At 35.2% G+C, this 24,849-nt stretch overlaps 1 protein-coding gene across 2 annotated transcripts; it reads right to left on the bottom strand.

The window, feature by feature from the left end:
- Positions 1-620: 620 nt before the first annotated feature.
- Positions 621-19,012, bottom strand: LOC131983752 (phosphoribosyl pyrophosphate synthase-associated protein 2). Of its 2 annotated transcripts, none has more exons than XM_059348561.1 (11): positions 18,915-19,012; positions 14,464-14,654; positions 11,864-11,916; positions 8,552-8,618; positions 8,263-8,435; positions 6,875-6,990; positions 5,499-5,554; positions 4,388-4,536; positions 3,796-3,866; positions 2,090-2,236; positions 621-1,295 (listed from the first exon to the last, which is right to left on the bottom strand). In XM_059348561.1, the coding sequence occupies exons 2-11, from the start codon at positions 14,646-14,648 to the stop codon at positions 1,137-1,139; spliced, it is 1,176 nt and encodes a 391-aa protein (XP_059204544.1). In that variant the 5' UTR covers positions 14,649-14,654; positions 18,915-19,012; the 3' UTR covers positions 621-1,136. The 2 variants fall into 2 exon arrangements, with proteins under 2 accessions (XP_059204544.1, XP_059204545.1); XM_059348562.1 differs by having other exon boundaries at positions 14,464-14,624; positions 18,915-19,010.
- Between the last annotated feature and the right edge of the window lie 5,837 nt (positions 19,013-24,849).

Raw genomic sequence — 24,849 nt, forward strand, 5'->3', positions numbered from 1 at the left:
AAAATAATGTACATTTCAGAATTATACAAGTAGGCCTTTTTCAGGGAACAAGAAATGGGTTAACAACTTAACTCTATGGAGTCTTGGGCTATTTTGTCCATTTTTGAATTCTTTTCATGTCTTTGTAAGTCATTTTGTGTCTTTTTTTAGTCATTTTGTGTCTTTTGGTGTCTTTTTTTTGTCATTTTGTGTCTTTTTTTTGTCATTTTGTGTCTTTTTTTAGTCCTTTAGTCCAACATGAAATGTGATTTTGAATCTTTTTTTAACTTTCAAAACACTATCATGCTCAATAAAGAATTTTAAATGTTGCAAATGTGCATTAATTTCAGAGTACACTGAGACATTAAACTGCATCATTTTCAATTAAATTCTGGAAAAGTTGGTGTGTTCTAAAACTTTTGACCAGTAGTGTACATATACATAAAAAAGACACTGAGCCTCCACTATATTCTTGCTCTGACTCTAGACTATAGATCCAGAAACTTAATTTCCTCATCTTTGATTGCCTGCTTACAAAAAAACTAAGGGGAAATGAGCAAGATGGGCAATTTGGTGGCCATTTGATACAAATTAGAAGGTCATAAACTCAAAATTTCGCTTGGGAACCATTTTTTTTTTGGACTCAGCACCCTTGAGATCTGTAAGGTAGGCCGGTTCCTGACTTGTACCCATAAATGCTCCTCACTTCTTATAGAAGGCTTTTATTCTGAAATCCGTCTAGACTACTAGAAGTAAAAGGAGATTGTACTGCGAGAGACATTCAACGCTACGACTCACAGATGTAACAACGATAACTCGAGTGGAAAGAAATGTCGACATGACGAGAGTAAAAAACTGAGGTGTGAACTGTTTGACAGGAGAGACGGGCAGTAGTCCAATCAGGACACAGATCAGTGTTCAGTCAGGATTCATCTGTGGGAGTGTGTGTGTGTGTGTGTGTTCAGTCATCTTCTCTGTTAAGCTGCACTCAAAACAAAGGGTTAGCTTTAGATTTATGTTATGATACAAGCAGGAAATGAGACTTTTCAGTGTTTGACATTCAGCTCTATGTTTCTGGAGAGATCTGAAAAGGCAAATGGTAAGAGTGTGTGTGTGTGTGTGTGTGTGTGTGTGTGTGTGTGTGTGTGTGTGTGTGTTCAGTCATCCACTCCTATGTTGCGGAACAGGTAGGACATGGACTCTCCGTTGTGGATGCGGCGGATGGCCTCCGACAGGATCATGCTGATGTCGACTGTTTTGATCTTTGGACACTGGAGCTTCTGGAGCTCGTGAGGAATCGTGTTGGTCACCACCACCTGCAGCAACAACAGACAGCAGAAGATTATGGGATGTCCAAAAATTGGACAAGGAAAAAAAGTCATACTATAGCATGTCGATTTGTCAAAAATGGTCAAAATTTAAAATGCTAAAATTGACTTTATTATAGTCTGTTGGCACATATTAGAACATAGTTGGTCCATAAACAACAGAAAAACTCCATATTATGGGATGTCCAAAAATAAAATAAAAATAGTATAGAATAGCATGTTGATTTGTCAAAAAAAATCAAATTTAAAATGCCTAAAAATGAGATTATAGTCTGTTGATACATATGGTGGTATATGTGTCCATAAATTACAGAAAAACTCCATATTATGGGATGTCAAAAAACTTGGACAAAAAAAAAAAAAAAGTCATACTATAGCATGTCGATTTGTCAAAATGGTCAAAATTTAAAATGCTAAAAATGACTTTATTATAGTCTGTTGGCACATATTAGAACATAGTTGGGCCATAAACAGAAAAACTCCATATTATGGGATTTCAAAAAAAATAAAAGTAATACTACAGCAACTAGATTTTTGTCACAAATGGTCAGATTTTAAAATGCCTAATAATGACTTTATTATAGTATGTTGATATATATTAGAACATAGTTGGTCCATAAACAACAGAAAAACTCCATAGTATAGGATTTCCCAAAAAAAAGTATTACTACAGCAACTAGATTTTTGTCAAAAAAGGTCCGATTTAAAAATGCTAAAAAATGACTTTATTATAGTCTGTTGATATATATTAGCTGTATAGCTATAAACAGAGAAAGACTCACCTCGTCTATAGCCGACTCCTCTATGAGCCGCGGGGCGTCTGAGGACAGGATGCCGTGCGTTGCCATGACGAAGATCTTGTAGGCGCCTCGTTCCTTCAGCGTCTCTGCTGCCGCCACAAAACTGTCCACGTCATCGATGATGTCATCCTACAGGACAAACAGGCTGAGGATCAACATTCAGCCTGGAAGGCAAGAATCCTTATCCTTTTTTTTTAACTTTTTTTACCCTTTTATTTGTCTTTTTTTTTTATCTCTGACTCTGTTTTGGATTTAATTTTTATTACAATTTTATTGTTTTACTGTTTTTAGTATTTTATTGTTTTTATTTATACCTATTTGTGTGTGATTTATTCTATTTTAATAACTGTACAGCACTTTGGTCAACTGAGGTTGTTTTTAAATGTCTATAAATAAACTTTGACTTGACTTGAGCGCCCTCTAGTGACAACAACAGGCCACTGTAAACATTTTGTGTCAGTGTTAAGGTTGTTCAGATTTTGGTATTTCTTCATTTATAAAAGGGATACAGGTGAAATGTTTTATACTTCCTGGAGAATATATATTGAAACTTAAGAATATATATTGAAATCTGCAGTTAAAACCTTCAGAAAAACAATACTTGAACTGAACATGATTAACCCTTTATCAGGCAAAGAACTATATTCAGTAACTTCAGGTAATATTTTGAGAAAAAAGTTGCAAATTTACTAGATTAAAGTGGCAAATCTGTGCAAAAAAAGTTGCAGATTTACGAGAAAAAAGCAACTTTTTTCTCACAGATTCACCACTTTAAATCTCATAAATCTGCACATTTTTTTCTTGTAGATTTGCCACTTTAATCTTGTAAACTTTTTTCTCAAAATATTATTTTCGTATGTTTTTTTTTTTTTACACATTCTGGCTGTATGTAATATCCTCCAATATTCTCTAGGGTTGAAATTTGCAAGTATTTCAATGAGTGTCCTATTAAGGGTTAAAGTGGTGAAAAAGTTGTTTTTTTTCCACTTTTTTCTCGTAAATCTGCGACTTTTTTTCTTGTAGATTTGCCACTTTAATCTAGTAAATTTGCAACTTTTTTCTCTAAATATTATCTGAAGTTACCAAATATAGTTCTTTACCTGATAAAGTGTCAAATTTGTTTCTTTATATTGATCTGTTGCAAAAAAAAAAAAGAACTGAACATATTAAATTCCTCATTAATGAGGCGCAGTGGGAGGTCAGATAGGCAGGACGGACTACTAGAATATTACACTAAAGTATTGTTAACATTTAAGAAATTGAAATAAAGTATATTTTTTTCCTAAAACATCTTCAGACAGGAGGAAATTAGGACTTTATGTTTCATATAAAATAAATGTAGAATGGGGTTTTGATGACTGATCCACAGTCTGCAGCTGCACAGTAGCTTAAATAAACTGCAGTAAAATGATCATGAATATGATATCATCAAACAGACGTTGTCAATCATTTATCTGCAGTTTATTGTGTGCATGTGTGTTCATGCCACGCCCGCCACGTCTCAGTCCAGCTGCTCAGATACAACAGTCACTGCTGAGGCTGATTAAAGAGAGTTAAATGCTTCAAAAACATTAAAAAGTATCGTCTGTAACAGTGTCAGCTGCTTCTCTGGCTCCTTTCTTTTGTTCCGGGTGTGTCCACACAGCAAACAACTAAGTGTTTAAACCAGTCAGAGTGTTTGCTCTCACCACTATGATGGCGATGCGTCCTCCTACGTCTCCAACCACAGTGATGGGAGGCTTCTCTTTAGGGATCAACACTGGAAAGAAAAAGAAAAGGGAAAAAATGCTGTTTAAGATCAGTGTGGGAATCAAGACTTTAGTACAGGGCTGTTAAACTCAAATACACAGTGGGACAAAATTTAAAACTTGGAAAAAGTCGCGGGCCAACATTGATATTTATTGAAAAAATTATATAAAAAAATCGGTACCGGCCAAAATTGGAATCGGCAGGTCAGGCTTTTTAAAAATCGGTGAGCGGCCAGAAAATTGCAATCGGTGCACCCCTAATATTTACACATGCAGAACATCCAGGGAATAAATAAGCCTTTACCCCTGATGCTGAAAAAAATCTAGAGGAAACACTGTGCATTGTCCAAATTGTGAATATTGCACGGAACCTGGATTTGAAGAAAATTGTGAATCGAACTAAAATCGCAATATCTGCCAGAAAGATCGCAATTAGATCTTTTCCTAAACATTTTCAGCGCAAACATATCCGTAGACATGTTGATAGTTACACAGTGGTTGAAGGATATATTGAAGTGTGTGTGGTCATTACATGGTATGTCCATGCTGGGGTGGATGGCTCCTGTGGTCTTCACGGCGGGAGGCGAGTGGCGTCCGTCCACCTGGTCCGACTCGGCGTCCTGAGCCTCGCCGTGGATCACTGCGATACCCAGACGCAGACGCTCAGCGAACGACTGAGCCCTGCACACACAGACACACAAATAAGATCAAAATACAACAGATATACACACTAATATACATTCATACACAGCAGAAGTTTAGTCATTGAAGTTTAACAGTCACACAGAAACGCTTTCTGCTACAGCAGTAGTTCTCAACCTTTTTGAGTCGCGACCCCCAATTTAACATGCATGTTAAACACACGCTCACTGAACACAATCTCACACGCACAGTTCAGATCACCCAAAAAAGACACAAAATGAGCAAAAAATGAGAAAAAAAAGACACAAACTGAGCAAAAAAGACACAAAATGACCAGAAAAGACACAAAATGACCGAAAAAAAGACACAAAATGAGCAAAAAATGAGCAAAAAAGACAAAAAAATGAGCAAAAAAGACACAAAATGACCAAAAAAAGACACAAAATGACCAAAAACACACAAAATGACCAAAAAAAAGACACAAAATGACCAAAAAAAAGACACAAATTGACCAAAAAAGACAAAAAAATACCCAAAAAAGAAACAGAATGACCAAAAAAGGAGCAAAAAAGACACAAAATGACCAGAAAAAGACACAAAATGACCAAAAGACACAAATTGACCAAAAAAGACAAAAAAATACCCAAAAAAGAAGCAAAATGACCAAAAAATGAGCAAAATTAGCAAAAAAGACACAAAATGACAAAAAAGACACAAAATGACCAAAAAAAGAAACAAATTGACCAAAAAAGACAAAAAATTACACAAAAAAAGAAACAAAATGAGCAAAAAATGAGCAAAAAAGACACAAAATGACCCCAATTGGGGTCCCGACCCCAAGGTTGAGAATAACTGTGCTACATAACTGCAATTTTGAACACTAAACAAAAAAAAGAGTTGGTGAGAGGGATACATGTTCATGTTTAACTTATTAGTTAACAATTTATCATGTATAATATAGGTTATAACATGTGAATGAATGTGATGAGAGCTGACCGTACCTTTTGGCAGAGGCTGGGGATTTGGCCACGATCACAGCATTTCTGTAGTCAGGGATCTGGAAAATAATGATACAAATTAAATGTCAGATTTGACGGGTTTCTTGAGTTCAGTTTCTTTATTTCATGTCTTCTACATGGATCATCAACTGGGGAGGAAGCTGCTCGGACAGCTGAGAACGTTGGAGATCAAGTCTAGCTCGTCTACGTTTGAAATCAAAGACCCATTGTTTGGAAAAAAGAAAAGAAAAGAAAAGAAAAACATGAGCCGTAGCAACAACTAATCCCCTGAGAATCAACAAAACACAGGGCTAAAAGATTCAGGAGTAAAATGGGGTCAAAGTAAACATTGTAAGTGTAGAATGGTCAAAGCTCATCATTAACCCAGGGCTATATTTTGTGTGGCAATTTTATATCGAATCATGGCAGCTAAGTATTGATATTCTAGCGTTCCGACAGCCGGTGGGCTGGCAGTATTTTCGCTAGTTTTTTTTTAGGAATATACTGAAGATCTAAGGAATCTATAGGCACCATGTGCGTCAGGATATCGTGTCAGAAAGTTTCAATTCAAAGTTTGGCTATTTTTATGTATTGGTGACGGGTGAAAAGTGCCACGAGCGAACGTAGCGGACGCCTTTGTGCACGCTCGTCTCAATGTACAAATAATTATTTACTTTATGATGATGAATTTTGAGTTTAACAGCTGCTTCGCTTCATAGGAAGCATTTTGTTTAGTTTAGGCTGTTTCAGTCTAGACGTGCACACGTTAAGGCGTCTGAAGCGTTGGCTTTAGGACCATAACACACGCGTTAACGCCTGTACGCCTATAAGGAACAAACTGAGGAAGAGGCTGTGCGCATTTATGCACGAGGTCCACTGGATCATCAGGACATAGCCTAAATTGTCTCATCGGTCTCTCTTGGTGATACATGAACTGCTTTAATTATGAAGCGAAGCAGCTGTTAAACTCAAAATGTGTCATCATAAAGTAAATAATTATTTGTACATTGAGATGAGCGTGCACACAGGCGTCCGCTACGTTCGCTCGTGGCACGAATGACCCATCGCTATTTGACTGCGTGACGCCTGCGTGACGCTCGTCTGTCCATTGAAAGTGAATAAGTCAAAGTCAAAGTCAAAGTCAAATTTATTTATATAGCGCATTTACAGACGGCTGAGCTGCACCAAAGTGCTTCACATAAAAGTGCAAAAAGTGCAATAAAATACAGAATTGACAAAGGTAAAAAAGAGACTAAATTTACACGCGCACGTTAGAGGTTTGATGTCATCGCTTAGGTGCTGTACACGTGTTTTAGTATAGTGTGCTGGCATAAAATACCCCTCATAGTGTGTGTGTGTGTGTGTGTGTGTGTGCTGACCTCTTCCTGTATGTACTGCAGCAGGAAGGGGGAGGCTCTCAGATTGTCCACTGGGATGTTGAAGAAGCCTTGAATCTCCTTCTGATGGAGGTCCATGGTGATCAGGTGGGTGAGACCTACACAAACACGGTCAGTTTTTATTATAGTAGCAGCAGTTATTACAGTTGTGGATTTACATTTTACAACATTCTCAAATTAGCCTTGTAAATATGTCGACCTATTTTATGGATTTACTTTGCATGCACGGTGATGATGGAAGAGAATAGAAACATGAGCAACACTTCCTGACTTTTCCTTCCGTTTCCTCTCCTCCTGTAACTCAGTAGTTCTCAACCTTTTTGAGTCGTGACCCCCAATTTAACATGCATGTTGTCCGCGACCCCCGCTCAGTGTTTAGATCATACAAACTCAGGGATTTGTCAGAAAAGACACAAAATGGCCCAAAAAGGAAACAAAATGATGAAAAAAAGACACAAATTGACCACGAAATAACAAAAGACACAAAATGACAAAAAAAGACACAAAATGACCAGAAAAGACACAAAATGCTGAAAAAAAAGACACAAAATGATGAAAAAAAGACACAAAATGATGAAAAAAAGACACAAATTGACCACAAAGCGATAACAAAAAACACAAAATGACCAAAAAAGAAACAAAATGACCAGAAAAGACACTAAATGACCTATAAACCCCACAAAATGACCAGAAAAAAGGACACAAAATGACGAAAAAAAAGACACAAAATGATGAAAAAAAGACACAAATTGACCACGAAATAACAAAAGACACAAAATGACCAGAAAAGACACAAAATGATGAAAAAAAGACACAAAATGATGAAAAAAGACACAAATTGACCACAAAAGAAACAAAATGACCAGAAAAGACACTAAATGACCTATAAACCCCACAAAATGACCAGAAAAAAGACACAAAATTGACCAAAAAAAAGACACAAAATTGACCAAAAAAGACAGAAAATTACCAAAAATGGAAACAAAATGACCAAAAAATACACAAATTGACCACAAAATGACCAAAAAAAGACACAAAATGACCAGAAAGACACAAAATGATCAAAAAAAGACACAAAATGACCAAAAAAATACACAAATTGACCACAAAATGACCAAAAAAAGACACAAAATGACCAAACAAGACACAAAATGATCAAAAAAAGACACAAATTGACCACAAAATGATAACAAAAAACACAAAATGACCAAAAAAAGACATTAAATGACCGAAAACACTAAAACACATGAACACTTTAACACAGTGGAGACAGAGCTGACTTCCAAAATGATTTGGCGACCCCCAGAAATCATCTCGCGACCCCAGTTGGGGTCCTGACCCCAAGGTTGAGAACAGCTGCTGTCACTCACCAGCTTTACACATCATGGAGGCGATGAGCTTGGAGACGATGGAGCCTCTCTTCCTCATCTTGCACTGCTTGCTGTAGGGGAAGTAGGGCAGCACGCCCGTGATGCTCCTGGCACAGGACGTCCTGCAGGCGTAGACCAGGATCAGCATCTCCATGATGGTGGTGTTCACATCCCTGGTGACGGAGGGGAGGGAGGGGGGCAGAAGTGACAAAACGTGATGTGAGTGTGAGGTTTTTGGCGGGAAAGTGTGCTGAAATATTAAATTATGCGTGTGAGTGTTCCTTCTTACTTGGACATTGTCTGGATCACAAAGACATCTTTGCCTCGCACCGACTCTTGGACCTGGACCCTTGTTTCTATGGAAACAAACAGGATGTGAGAACGGAGAGAGCAGCAAGAAAGTGTGCGCGCGCACACAAAATGACCAGAAAAAGACACAAAATGATCAAAAAAAAGACACAAAATGACCAAAAAATACACAAATTGACCACAAAATGATAACAAAGAACACAAAATGACCAAAAAGACACAAAATGACCAGAAAAGACACAAAATGACCAAAAAAAGACACAAAATGATGAAAAAAATACACAAATTGACCACAAAGTGATAACAAAAGACACAAAATGACCAAAAAAAGACACAAAATGATGAAAAAAATACACAAATTGACCACAAAGTGATAACAAAAGACACAAAATGACCAAAAAAAGACACAAAATGACCTATAAACCCCACAAAATGACCAGAAAAAGACACAAAATGATCAAAAAGACACAAAATGACGAAAAAAAAGACACAAAAAGTCTGAAATCTCAAAAAAGCCTTTAAAGAAGTGAGGACCGGCCGAAATGTCCTCACTTTGTAAAAATGTCCTCACTCTGTTGGTTAAAAACGTGTTCCGGTCCTCACTATGTAGGAAGTACAAGAACACACACACACACACGTTTTCATACATCATGGGGACTGCAGATTTAATCATCACTTGTGGGGACCACCCTTTCTAGAGGTTGTAGAGAGCTGAAAAAAATTGAGTAAACTTGCCATAACTCAGTTAGCCTATACACGCCTTCAAACCTCTGAAATGATGAAGTGGTGTTTTAATCAGGCTTTATGGGGACATCCGGAAAAACCAGTAAACATGCTTTCAGGCTACATCATTTACATGAAGTAGCATGACTAATGGGGACCTACTTTTACATAAAACAATGAAAATGAGATACTTTTCTAAGAAGCCAATTCTATAATTGTGGAATTTGCAAAAATAGTAAAACTTCAATTCAAACCTTGAAACAATCACACACACACACACACAGTCCTACCTCATAACAAAGCCTGCAAGCTTCATTAGAGGGCTATCTGAGCCCTTTGTGCCTCTCTCACACACACACACACACACAGACACACACACACCCCGCTGTGTGAAATTGTAGATACCAGCATTCCTAAAATGTGCCTCCCACAGATAGAGATTAGAAAACAAAATGCTTCGTATGCAGAGCCAAATGTCCGACAGAAACACAGCAGGAACAGAGTCACAGCTGATAATACGAGCAGCCGTTTAACGGCCAAGAAACTTCTCATGATGTTGAGAATTCATCTGACTTCTTCTATTACTGCCAAACACTTTAGTTCAGTTTGGTTCATCCCTTTTTTTTCAGACAAATAAACTCAACTTCTCATGAAAGCCACGAGTATGAGCTCTCAGATACTTCTAATATACTAGTATAGTACTAATTTCATTTCTATCTGCTACAGAGGCTGAAAAATCTTCTGTTGAATTTCCAGAAAAACTTCAGGTTTTAGGGGATTCTTTCAGAATCACCCAGAGGTTTTACAGGCATTTTAGGCCTTAATGGGTTAAGACAAGGACTTCTGCACTGGTCTATGTTATTTATGAGCATAGTTTGTAAAGCTATGCAGAGGAATGTAAGGTCTCTAGTCTGGACAGGTACAAACATTAACATATTGTTATGCAACAGGTTTAAATCCAAAGAACTTGCTGCGTTACACACAGCCTGAGCTCCAATTACAACTATTTAACAATTAACCTGCTGACACAGTGAGGCAGCACTGTAATCATTCAGCAGCTTGTCATTCTATGTGTGACGGGCAATTATAATGTGCATGACATTTTGATTCTTTTAAACAAATTTAATTTAATGTGATGAATTATTTAGCAAGCAAGTGCTGCAAAAACATGACTGTGCTGCATTATTTGTTGCCTTTCCAACACTGTGATGCTGTTAAATGACGTTAAATGGTTTTGGTCTGGATGATCATGCTCACAGCTCTTTTCATGCACATTTCTCTACCAGGATGAAATAAGAAACCTTGCTGTCAAAAAATTAAAAAAAAAAACACAGACTGGTCATTATTTTCTCACGTCTGGGCATCTATCATGTGCAGAAGTACAGAAAGGGATTAGAGCCAGGTAGGAGAAAAAAATAATTTATTATGCACTTGATAATGAGAATAAAATCGAAATACGATGTTGAGAAAAAAGTTGTAATGTTGAGAATAAAGTCAACTTTTTGAGATAGGTCAAGTAGACTGCAAGCTGCAACCTGATTTTTCTCAATACATCTAATACATGTATTAAAAAATTTAAATAAATTACCTAAAAGCAGATTTTCCCAAAACAATAGTTATAGTAGCCTACTCCTGAGAATAGCTTGTTTATATGTCGGGGGGTTTTAGTTCTACTACACCCTTAAATATTGTAGCTATTGCTCATTTTATGATATTGATGAAAATCAGGTTTTAGCTTGCAGTCTAGCCCAGCTATTCTCAACCTTAGGGTCGAGACCCCAATTGGGGTCTCGAGATGATTTCTGGGGGTCGCCAAATCATTTTGGAAGTCAGCTCTGTCTCCACTGTGTTAAAGTGTTCATGTGTTTTATTCCTCTGGTCATTTAATGTCTTTTTTGGTCATTTTGTGCCTTTTTTTTGTGATTTTGTGTCTTTTTTTGATCATTTTATGGTCAATTTGTGTCTTTTTTGGTAATTTTATGTCTTTTTTGGTCATTTTGTTTCCTTTTTTTGGTCATTTTGTGCCTTTTTTTTTGTAATTTAGTGTCTTTTTTTGATCATTTTATGGTCATTTTGTGTCTTTTTTGGTCATTTTGTTTCCTTTTTTTGGTCACTTTGTGTCTTTTTTTTTATAATTTTGTGTCTTTTTTTGTCATTTTGTGTCTTTTTTTTATAATTTTGAGTCTTTTTTGGCCATTTTGTGTCTTTTTTTTATAATTTTGTGGTCAATTTGTGTCTTTTTTGGTCATTTTGTTTCTTTTTTGGTCATTTGTGTCTTTTTTTAGACATTTTGTGACTTTTTTTGTTTTCTTTTTTGTGCTCCATTATTTGTCCAAAATGTGTTGTATCAACTGAGTTTGTGCGATCTGAACTGTGAGATTGTGTTCAGTGAGCGGGGGTCACGGACAACATGCATGTTAAATTGGGGGTCGCGACTCAAAAAGGTTGAGAACTACTGGGTTAAAGCACTTTGCAGCATATTAACAGAATGATTTACAAAGCATGGTAGAAGCATGAGTGACTGACAGAAATACAACCCATAACAAAACACAGCCAAACATCCTCTTACCTCTGTTAGCTTCCTGGTACACCTGCACCTTGCCAAGCTCCACCCCTAACCGCCTGAGAGAGAAACAAAGGAGCCAGAGAGCTTTAGCTGGGGTTTGCATAGTCAAAAGATGTTTCTGTTAAGGTTCACATTCGTACACATAGAAGCAAATGTGTAACTTTCTCAATAACAAGAAGCAGACATTTTTAAAAAGGGGAAAGATACGCTGTAGGTGGAGACGTGTTGCTTCTCTTGAGACAACCTGACCTACTCACTCTGCACATTTTCTCCCTGGTAACTGTTAACATGCTGCGTTTCGTTTTGTTTCATCACACACACAGACACACACACACAAAGTGTCTGACAGCCAGGCCCATTCGTCTATTTATCCTATAAACATTCCCTCCGTGTCCTCGTGGAGTGCATTAGTGTGCACTTAAACTACATTTTGCACTTGATGAATGTTTTGTTTACACATAACACAATGAAATATGGAGATTGTTGCAACTCACCACACAACTACAATTGCTATTTTAAGGAGGCTACAGGCTACTTTTTACTGTTTTGATTATGTATTTTGATTGTGACAGTGGTGGAAAGTAACTAAGAACATTAACTCAAGTACTGTACTTACGTACACTTTGGAGGCATTTGTACTTTACTAGAGTTTATACATATTATGTAACTTTATACTTCTACTCAACAACATTTTGAGGCAAATATTGTTCTTTTTACTCCACTTCATTTAGCTGACAGCTTTATTTTTCAGCTTGAGATTTAACATGAAGAAATATATCAGTCTTATTTTATAAATTAAACCACAAAACAGTGTATGAAAATGACAAAAGAAAAACAAGACGAGTGGCTCCTGAACTGCTGAGTGATGTGTCAGTGAGCATTAGACACTGACCTGTCACTTGTTTGCAAATTATCTTTTGTGCTGGAAATTATTTATTGTTAATTTTTTCTGTAGGAAAACTGCTTGGAGGTGAAAAATACTGAGCTGAAAAATTAAATGCAAGAGTTGTATTATAATGTGTAATGTAATTTTCTTTTTGTTAGAGGAAGAAGGGCTTTAACAACTGGGTGTTTTCATAAATGATAAATTATTCATGTATTTGTTTATGTAATCTATTTATTTTCAAAATGTCTTATTTTTTTGTAAATATGTATTATTTAAATATGTATGTTTAGGGGAAAAAAGTGTTAATTGAGTAGTGGAGAAGGTTTAAATAAGCATATGCTTCATCCTACTCCTTTTCGGACATGTTGCGTTCAAATTACAGCTTTTGTTTTGACTATTGCTATTTTTTTGTTTGTTTGTTTTGATTATTCTCATTGGATGTATTTCTTTTTGCGTTTAATTTGTTGTGTTACTCGCACATGTTCGAAATAAAAGCTGAACTGAACTGAGAATTGATCTTATAAAATTGGTATCGAAAAAAGTATTGTTCAGGAACCAGTATGTATTGATACCCAGCCCTAATGGTTTGACAGAAGCACAGAGAGCAGAGGTGAAAGTAACCAGGCAACTGAAAAGACCATGACATCATCAAAACAAAGTTATATGTCATCCATCCATCATCCTTAACCGCTTATCAGAACTCTGGTGGTGGAGGGCTGGAGCTGAACCAGGCTGGATAGAGACAGACAACCATTCACGCTCTCATTCACTCCAATGGGCAACTTAGAGTCACCAATTAAACCAAAGCTGAGGGAGGAAGCCGGAGGACCCGGAGAGAGGAGCCCTATATGTCATATGTCTTGCAGTAGTCCTTCATTTCCCCTCAGACATTAAAAAGAGTTTTGTTGACATTCTGAAAGAAGCAATAAAACAACTTATTGTAGTCGGCTGCTGAATCCTGGAAAATGATTTGCTGGTCGGCCATATTGTAAATAATACAATATGACATCCGAATAACCAGCTATACAGATGAAAAACATAGCACATCCAAACTTAAGAAGCATGCATACACAACTGCAAAGACCACTTCACAGGGATTAGAATGTGATGGACCTGAAATGGGTTATTTGTGCTACATATGTCTGTGTATTAGGGCTGGGCGATATGGCCCTAAAAGAATATCACGATATTTCAGGCTATTTTTGCGATAACGATATTCTTGACGATATTAGGAAATCCTTAAAAAGATGTAGAAAACATGATTTTTTTTTAGTCTGTATAAATAATAAAAAATTGCAAATCTCAACAAATACAAAAAAATGTACTCTTGAGTATGAGCAAATAATAAAAATAGCCATTTAGGGGTTTCGGGGGCATATTTTAATGACATTTTGTAAAGGGGAATAAAGGTTATTGTATGTTTTATTTAAGGCATCTTATTTTGACAGTCTTCTTGTAAATTCTGTGGTGGATTCTCTTAACACACTGTGCTCTTATTTTGAAAGCTGAATGTATTTAGCGACAGGGAGTAAGTAGCTTTTTGTGATTAAAACAACTTTAACCACTACATCAAGAAGTAGGAACGTTGCCAATATCATGATATGCATTTTTTTTAACCATAAAAAAATATACTGATATTATTGTGAGCAATACAATATGGCACACCCCTACTGTGTATGTATGTTTGTAATATTTGATCTTGTCATGTGTCACTCACTCTGAGATCCTCTTCCCCAGCTCGCGGCTGGGCGGGTGTGAGTTGGCGGTGAAGATGACCAGGCCCCCCTTGGTGTGGTTCATGGCTCTGGGGTCTCGGGCGCTGCTCTCCCCGCACTCAGGCAGTGGATCCCTGGGCACCCACGCTGCGCTGAGCCCTTCCTGCCATGCAGAAGGTTTAGCCATTACTTCCTTTGGAATCAAAGTGGCAACTCTCAGAACTCAGGTTAAGGAGGAACAGCAAACACATCTCAGGACAGGAAGACCCTGTTTTATGTTTTATGTTTTATTAAAGGATCCCCATTAGCTTGTGCCGTGGCAGTTGGCTAGTCTTCCTGGGGTCAAAACATTCCAACAAGTAATACTCAACAGTCCTACAACAACTTTAACAGTAAAAATACATTACAAAATACATTAGAAAAGTGCAGTTATTTTTATTTTTTTTAATTTAATTTTATTTATTTTTTTATTTAATTTATTCATTTATTTATTTATTTTTATTTATTTATTTTTCTCCTGTCTGTTTTTGGTGTCTGTCTCGGCTGTTTGTAAGTGTCTGTATTACATGTTGAAAAATTAAAAATTAAATAAATACCTTAAGAAAAAAAAGAAAAGTGCAGCACAAAAGTTCATTACAAAATGCAGCACAAATTTAAAAGACAGTTTGTAGAATCAAACCATTGAATTATAGCCATTTGGTTTAAATGTTTAGGAATAATTGGTCAAATGCATTTGATCAGAAAACAAATAAAATACAAAAAAAAACCAACAACAATACAGCTTTAACCAGTATCATTGATTGTAATCCTGGACATCATGAATCCAGGCAAACATGGCTTCTATAAAGAGTAGCGTCCTTTCAACCAAAATAAACAAAAAAAATTTAAATAAACCCCCCCAAAAAATACAATAAGCCCAACACCTAACATTAACCACTGACAAAGGACCCTGAGGTTTATTATGAGCCACTGAACAGAATGTTTCCAAAAAGCAGTTGTTTCAGATTAATAGTCAAATACCTCTGTACATAATAAGAGTTTTACTAGCTGACATGCTCCAGACAATCCTTATTGTTGAGCCCTGAGGATGCTTCAAGAATACTGTATAAAACTCTAAACCTACTGATTGATGGACCCCCACCTCCTCTTATTATTATTATTATTTATTTATTTGCTTATTTTCTCTTTTCTCCTGTCTTTTGGCTTCCCTTGTATTTTGTCTACACCCTGTAGCTAAAACACTTATTTAATCATTACATACAAGAATCCTCAGTTTATTATTTTTTGATTTATACATTGTTTGTTAGTCACCCAATCATGTTAATAAATATAAAATAAGAAAACATCCTAGGAGGCAGAGCGTATGTCTTGCTCTTCATTCTTCATGATGCACAGTGTTTCTATTGTATCCATATGTTTATATTTTCAATTGTGATGCAGATGTGATGTGATACTCCATGTAATTATAACATTGGTTCCTGTTGTAATGTGCCTTACCTCCTAATAAAAATATTGAGAAAAAAAAAGAATACTGTATAAACTCATTCAAACCAGTCACTGGACAGCTAATGAGCTTTAATGTGCAGTCTGTTCAGCTTCATAAGGTTGTTTGTGTATGCTGTGTGTTTGGTAGCATATCATCACACTGTTAGAATAAAAGGCCAAGTCATTTTTGGTCAAAATAGGTTTTTTTTTTGCCTAAATCATCTGCTCATGATGGTAAAATCGCCTAAATCCTCAGTTGATCAGATCATGTGATTTTACCACTTTAAGATCATCACTTCTTTGATAATTTGCCACATTCATAGTCATCAGATAAGAACCCAGCAAAGAAGAGCTAGAGGGAGATTGTTTACTTATCAGTTTGGTTTATCAGTGTTTTATTGTTGACACTAATATTGGTAACATTTTATTTTGAAGGTGTCTACATAAGAGTGACACGAGTGTGTCATAAACATGACATGGAATGTGTCATGAACATTAATGACACTTTGAAGTACTGTGTTTATTTATTTTGATCTTTTTTACACTGGTTGTCATTTTGTGTTGTTGTTTCTTTTCCTTGTGTTGTTGTTTCTTTTCCTTTCATATGTATGTATGTGTGCGTGTGTTTGTGTATGTATGCATATGAGGGCGCGTGTATGTATGCATGCATAATTTCGCTGTATAGGTAAATTATATTTATGTTTTTGTAATACAAGACATGTTAACTTGTCATATTTAAGGAGAGGGGGTGGGAGTTTATAAGTTTTGCTTCTTCTCACTCCTTTTCGAATACGATTCTACATGTCATGTTAAATGTTTTGAAAAATCATTGAAAAATGACTCTTTTTTATTATTATTTGTTTTCATATTCGAATTAAACTTAAATCAAAAGTAACATTAATGCTCATGATACTTGTCATGCCATGTTTCTGACAGGCTTGTGTCACTCTTATGTAGACACCTTCAAAATAAAGTGTTACCATATCTTGCTTAAGTCACAAAGGCATGTTCAAAAAAATTGCCTAAGTCATTTATTTCTCTTAAGTTACATAATTTACACACAGTATTATTATTACTATGTCAATAGCCATCCTTTGTTACATCCTTTTTGAGTGAAATGATCAATAATAAATGTCATATGTTACACTTTTGGTGAAGATTTTGTGTTTCCTGCAGAACTTAGGACTTAAGTAAAGAATAGTTAGGCGATTATTTATTATTATTATTTACCAGGGTGATGATATACAGTCTGGAGTGTCTACAGGAGGAAAGGTTTTAGTGAGTCTGCTTGTTTTCTGGAACAATAACAGAGCAAACAATAGATGGGCTGCACGCACATGTCATATGTAACCATGTGCAACCTATAATAACCAATGATTATATTAAAAATATATTTTAAATGTGTCATAACATTGCGAGTTTTCTTTTACGGGGTAAAAGTAGGTAAGTCACAAAGGCATGTTCAAAAAATTGCCCAAGTCATTTATTTCTCTTAAGTTACATCATTTACACACAGTATTATTACTATGCCAATAACCATCCTTTGGTACATCCTTTTTGAGTGAAATGAACAATAAATGTCATATGTTACACTTCTGGTGAAGATTTTGTTTCCTGCAGAACTTAAAAACTAGTAAGACGATTATTTTAACAGGGTGATGATATAGTCTGGAGTGTCTACAGGAGGAAAATATTCTAGTGAGTCTGCTTGTTTATACCCTTGCGGGGGTTTCTGGAACAATAACAGAGCAAACAAAAGATGGGCTGCACGCACATGTCATATGTAACCATGTGCAACCTATAATAACCAATGATTATATTAAAAATATACTTTAAATGTGTCATAACATAGCGAGTTTTCTTTTACGGGCTAAGAGAAAACTGACAAGCTTGCTCGTGATTTTAAAAAGAGATATTATATTTAATATCGTACATCCCAACTATGAACACACTGACCACATTAGCATCATGTTGCTAAGCTAGGCTTGTGTCACTCTTATGTAGACACCTTCAAAATAAAGTGTTACCATATCTTGCTTAAGTCACAAAGGCATGTTAAAAAAAATGCCTTAGTCATTTATTTCTCTTAAGTTACATAATTTACACACAGTGTTATTACTATGCCAATAGACATCTTTTGTTACATCATTTTTGAGTGAAATGATCAATAATAATCATTTATCATCATAATGTGACACTTTTGGTGAAGATTTTGTGTTTCCTGCAGAACTTGAAAAAAATAGTTAGTTATTGCGATTATTTTAAACGGGGTGATGATATACAGTCTGGAGTGTCTACAGGAGGAAAATAATTTATTGAGTCTGCTTGTTTATACACTTGAGGGGGTTTCTGGAACAATAACAGAGCAAACAAAAGATGAGCTGCACGCACATGTCATATGTAACCATGTGCAACCTATAATAACCAATAATTATATTAAAAATATATTTTAAATGTGTCATAACATTGCGAGTTTTCTTTTACGGGGTAAGAGAAAATTGACAAGCTTACTCGTGATTTTTAAAAAGAGATAACGTTTAAAATCGTACATCCCAAAATATCAACACACTGACCACATTAGCATCATGTTGCTAAGCTAGCAGCTAGCAGCACAACACGGGATTTGCCCGTTAACGTTGCCGTATTTATTCCAGAATAAATATGTGAGGAAGTTAACCCGTGTGCTGAAATTTGTAGTTTCAGTGACTGTTATATAAAAACAGTTTTTGTCAATTGGTTCAGATTACAGTAAGATAATATTAAACGTGTGGTTGTAGCATCATGATATCGTTAGCTAACGGTAACACAGACGTACTATCGCGATAGCTCGCAAAAACAAATAATCTCGCCATGGCAAAGCTCTTGAATGCGCGGATTGCTTTGTCATGCGTCAGAAATCAAATATATCGCACGTAGAGAGTAGAATATCGACTATTATCTGAAATATATCATATTCTCTAATACTCACCAGTTTGCGTGTTAGGTCCGGTTACAATTTGCAACCAACAGTATTTGAATATACCAAGAAGCCTCCTGCTCTTCCAACCTGTTCCCCTCGGTCCGTCTGTTTAGTTTTGATGGACGTACAGCTCGACCAATCACAGGCCAGAAAATGGAAAATGGGCGGGTTTAGATGCGTTCAAGTGTTCTTTATAAACTCGTACGTAAATTAGATAGATAGATAGATGGATGGATAGATAGATAGATAGATAGATAGATAGATAGATAGATAGATAGATAGATAGATAGATAGATAGATAGATAGATAGATAGATAGATAGATAGATAGATGGATGGATGGATGGATGGATGGATGGATGGATGGATGGATAGATAGATAGATAGATAGATAGATAGATAGATAGATAGATAGATAGATAGATAGATAGATAGATAGATAGATAGATGGGTAGATAGATAATAACCACAATCATTATCAAGAAAACCATGGAAAATATATAGACAGATAGACAGATAGATAGATAGATAGATAGATAGATAGATAGATAGATAGATAGATAGATAGATAGATAGATGGATGGATGGATGGATGGGTGGGTGGATGGATGGATGGATGGATGGATGGATGGATAGATAGATAGATTACTTTATTCATCCCCGAAGGGAAATTCGGTTGTCACAGCAATCCGGTATACAATAATAATAATAATAATAATAATAAGTACAATAAAATACAATAGAATAAAATACTTAGGTAGCATAAATAAAAACAACAATAGAAAAAAAACACAGAATAGAACAAGAACAAGGACACTTAATAAGTTAAAAAGAAGAACATCAGTTTAGTAGGATGGTTGGCAGATGATGGTAATAATTAAACTGGTGATATGATGCAACAATGCTATAGTGACTTGACGGTATATAATAATAATAATAATAATAGTACAGTATATAATATATATAATATAATATGTAATAATAGATAACAATATAAAAATAAAATGAAAAATATAAATAAAGTAAGAATAAGTAAAATAATATGATATATAATAATAATAGTAATAATAATAATAATAAATAAATAAGGCCGGTATAATAATAATAATAATAATAGTATATTACAGTATATAGTAATAATATATTGTAAAATAATAGATTGTAAATTGTTCAATTATCTTCAGTGTGATTTCCGGGGGGCTTTTTTGAAGTTTTGCGTATGTGCAGGTCCAGATTAACACTTTGCTGTACCCTGGGCAATCATCACAACCCCAGAATCACCATAATCTGGCAAAATATAGAATAAATTACAGTAATATACAGTCAATATACTCAATACATCAATTACTAACTGTCATCAAGTGCATTTTCATGCTCATAGAACTACAAATGCACCACTGTGTCCTCTTTTTAAAAAAAACGTTATTTAAGTATTCAATTTACAAATTATGTCAAACATAATAATAATGATACATTTTATTTGGAAGGCGCCTTTCTTGTAATCAAGGACACCGTACAAAAAGATATAAAAATATAGGGAAGGAAGTGTCCTCAATTTTCACAAAAAAATAAGAAAAAGACCACTTTCAAAGCATCTAGTATTTATTTAACAACACCTATTCCCAGCAGCACAAATGTATTGAATTGATAGAGCGATCACAGAGGAAGACAAGAAAATCAAGAATCTAGAATCAAGTAGCATTTTGGTCCTCAGCTCAATTTAACCCTTTATCAGGCAAAGAACTATATTTGGTAACTTCAGGTAATATTGCGCGAAAAGTCGCAGATTTACGAGAAAAAAGTGGGAAAATGCAACTTTTTTCTCCCAGATTCACCACTTTAAATCTCATAAATCTGCGCATTTTTTTCTCGCAGATTTGCCACTTTAATCTCATAAACTTTTTTCTCAAAATATTATTTCGTATGGGTTTTTTTTTACACATTCTGGCTGTATGTAATATCCTCCAATATTCTCTAGGGTTGAAATTTGGAATTTGCAAGTGTTTCAATGAGTGCCCTATTAAGGGTTAAACAGAAATCACCCTCTAATCACCTCAAAATTAATTTTTGAGCAATGGCTCTGATGGACAGTTTAACATATAAGGGAGAGATAACCAGATATTTTGCTTGTGCCCACACTGCCCTGGGCCCTTTAGAGGTCGTGGGCCCCTGGGCAATTGCCCATTTTCCCACATGGTTGATCCGACCTTGCATTGTGTAGTTTTTTCAATATTTCAAATTACCATGCTCTCAAAAGTGAAAGGGCACCAAAATCCTAAAAAACAGCCCCTTCTTCTGATTGATTAATTGATTGTCTTTATTTCGAACATGCAAGCAAGTAAAAAAAAAAACAAGTTTAAATATTAATAGATGAATAAATAAAAAACTAAACAAAAAAGCAAAAAAAATTGAGAAAACAGACACTTTCTGCAAGCTCGAAAGGTAGTAGGAAGAAGTAAAAAAATGTATCGAGTCCTACCCCTTAACAGGTCTCTATATCTATATACATATATATATATATATGAATAATCAATATCAAAGTCTTCAAAGTCTTTTGTTAACTTTATTGTTTTATATTTTATTCTTATATGTATATATTTTATGCTGATGTGCTGACTGTGATAATCTGCCGTGGTACAACAATACACAATCATATGCATAATTTAGGCACTTGTTTCTACTAAAATAGGCAAAAAAAAAAGTTTTTAGTTATAATTATTCATTCTTGCAGTGACCCAATCGTTTTAACAAGAACAAACAGTGAAAGCAGTGAAAACTGGGAGGTGCATTCTCTGTTTCCGGCCACTTGATGGCAGTGTGTTTTTCTGGATGCTTCACACAACATTTCTGTTTTAATTCTTGGTCAATTAAGTGACTCACAAGTTTGAAAAAATCATGGTTTTATATGCAGTGTGACCTGATACTCATTACTACACCTTTCCCTTTAACTACACAACCATCATAATCACTGATTAATTAAATACCAACATGCAGTCAGGATAACTGACTACAATTTTCAGTTTCTTTTACAAGCTATATTCCAAATCATTTTGGATGTCAGCTCTGTCTCCACTGTGTTAAAGTGTTCATGTGTTAATGTGTTTTAGTCTTTTTGGTCATTTAATGTCTTTTTTGGTCATTTTGTGTTTGTTTTCTGTCATTTTGTGTCTTTTTTTGATCATTTTTGGTCCTTTTGTGTCTTTCTTTGATCATTTTGTGGTAAATTTGTGTCTTTTTTGGTCAATTTGTTTCTTTTTTGGTCATTTTGTGTCTTTTTTTAGTCATTTTGTGTCTTTTTTTGTGTCGTTTTGTTTCTTTTTTGGGTCAATTTGTGCCTTTTTTTGGTCATTTCTGTTTTAATTCTTGGTCAATTAAGTGACTCACAAGTTTGAAAAAATCATGGTTTTATATGCAGTGTGAGCCTGATACTCATTACTACACCTTTCCCTTTAACTACACAACTATCATAATCGCTGATTAATTAAATACCAACATGCAGTCAGGATAACTGACTACAATTTTCAGTGTCTTTTACAAGCTTTATTCCAAATCATTTTGGAAGTCAGCTCTGTCTCCACTGTGTTAAAGTGTTCATGTGTTAATGTGTTTTAGTCTTTTTGGTCATTTAATGTCTTTTTTGGTCATTTTGTATTTGTTTTCTGTCATTTTGTGTCTTTTTTTGATCATTTTTGGTCCTTTTGTGTCTTTTTTTTGATCATTTTGTGGTAAATGTGTGTCTTTTTTGGTCAATTTGTTTCTTTTTTGGTCATTTTGTGTCTTTTTTTAGTCATTTTGTGTCTTTTTTTGTGTCGTTTTGTTTCTTTTTTGGGTCAATTTGTGCCTTTTTTTGGTCATTTCTGTTTTAATTCTTGGTCAATTAAGTGACTCACAAGTTTGAAAAAATCATGGTTTTATATGCAGTGTGAGCCTGATACTCATTACTACACCTTTCCCTTTAACTGCACAACTATTATAATCACTGATTAATTAAATACCAACATGCAGTCAGGATAACTGACTACAATTTTCAGTTTCTTTTACATGCTATATTCAGAATTTCAGACAGAAAGGGAGCAGGAGTTCTTTGAGTGTAAGCTAAGCGCCTCATGAATCTTCAGTTTCCTCCCTTGGAAATAGAGTATATTGAATTGTGTCTCAAACCAACTGTTCCTGTCAAACAATGCCAGAAGAAAGACACACAGGGTGCTGCAGGTAAACTCTAAAATTAAGGATTTTTATATCAAGTGTTAGTGTTAAAATGGCTCCAGAGTGAGCTGCTTTTGCATTAACAGAGACAGATTTATAAATACGCTCTCACTACCATATGGGCTACTCTTCAGTATTCTTACATAACTCACTGGATATGTGGAGGAGGCAGAGAGCAGCATCCAAGCACTGCACACTGCCCACACACACACACACACACACACACACACACACACAATGGAGACGAGAGTGAAGTTATAAATCTGGAGGAGGTTGGACACAGAAAGAATACAAGTTAGATGCTGCAGTTAGAAGCCAGGGTCAGATTCACTGATATGTGCTCTTCTTTCTGTAATTATTACCTTATGACCACATTACATGTTAATTTACTGAACGCTATATAGCAGCTATTCTCAACCTTGGGGTCGGGACCCCAGTTGGGGTCGCAAGATGATTTCTGGGGGTCGCCAAATCATTTTTGAAGTCAGCTCTGTCTCCACTGTGTTAAAGTGTTCATGTGTTTTGGTCATTTTGTGTCTTTTTTTTGTCATTTTGTGTCTTTTTTTGTCATTTTGTGGTAAATTTGTGTCTTTTTTTGGTCATTTTGTTTCTTTTTTGGTCATTTTGTATCTTTTTTTAGTCATTTTGTGTCTTTTTTTGGGTCGTTTTGTTTCTTTTTTGGGTCATTTTGTTTCTTTTTTGTCATTTTGTGTGTTTTTTGGTCAATTTGTGCCTTTTTTTGGTAATTTTGTGTCTTTTTTGTGTCGTTTTGTTTCTTTTTTGGGTCATTTTATGTGTTTTTTGTCATTTTGTGTGTTTTTTGGTCATTTTGTGTCTTTTTTTGATCATTTTGTGGTAAATTTGTGTCTTTTTTTGGTCATTTTGTTTCTTTTTAGGGTCATTTTGTGTCTTTTTTTGGTCATTTTGTGTCTTTTTGGTCATTTTGTGTCTTTTTTGGTCATTTTGTGTCTTTTTTTGGTCATGTTGTGTCTTTTTTTTTAGCATTTTGTGGTCAATTTGTGTCTTTTTTTTATCATTTTGTGGTCAATTTGTGTCTTTTTTAGTCATTTTGTTTCCTTTATTTGGTCATTTTGTGTCTTTTTTTGGTCAATTGGTTTCTTTTTTGTGTGTGTGTGTGAGATTGTGTTCAGTGAGCGGGGGTAGCGGACAACATGCATATTAAATTGGGGGTCGCGACTCAAAAAGGTTCAGAACTACTGCTACAGGGCATGTAGCCTATACAGGTTCATGGAGTAAAATGAGAAGATTAATCAGAAAATATGCATCTGCAGTCACCAGATTGTTATCTAAGCATAAAGACTGAAAACAGGTGGAAGTCTTTGTACCAAGCTAAGATAACCTACTGCTGTTGGTAGTTTCATATACACTACCGGTCAAAAGTTTTAGAACACCCCAATTTTTCCATTTTTTTATTGAAATTCAAGCAGTTCAAGTCAAATGAACAGCTTGAAAGGGTCCAAAGGTAAGTGGTGAACTGCCAGAGGTAAATAAAAAAAGGTAAGCTTAACCAAAACTGGAAAATAATGTACATTTCAGAATTATACAAGTAGGCCTTTTTCAGGGAACAAGAAATGGGTTAACAACTTAACTCTATGGAGTCTTGGGCTATTTTGTCCATTTTTGAATTCTTTTCATGTCTTTGTTTAGTCATTCTGTGTCTTTTTCTGTATTTTTTTGTCTTTTTGTGTCTTTTTCTGGTCATTTTGTGTCTTTTTTTA

This window comes from Centropristis striata, chromosome 13 (genome assembly GCF_030273125.1).
Source record: "Centropristis striata isolate RG_2023a ecotype Rhode Island chromosome 13, C.striata_1.0, whole genome shotgun sequence".
Taxonomy (NCBI): Eukaryota; Metazoa; Chordata; class Actinopteri; order Perciformes; family Serranidae; genus Centropristis; species Centropristis striata.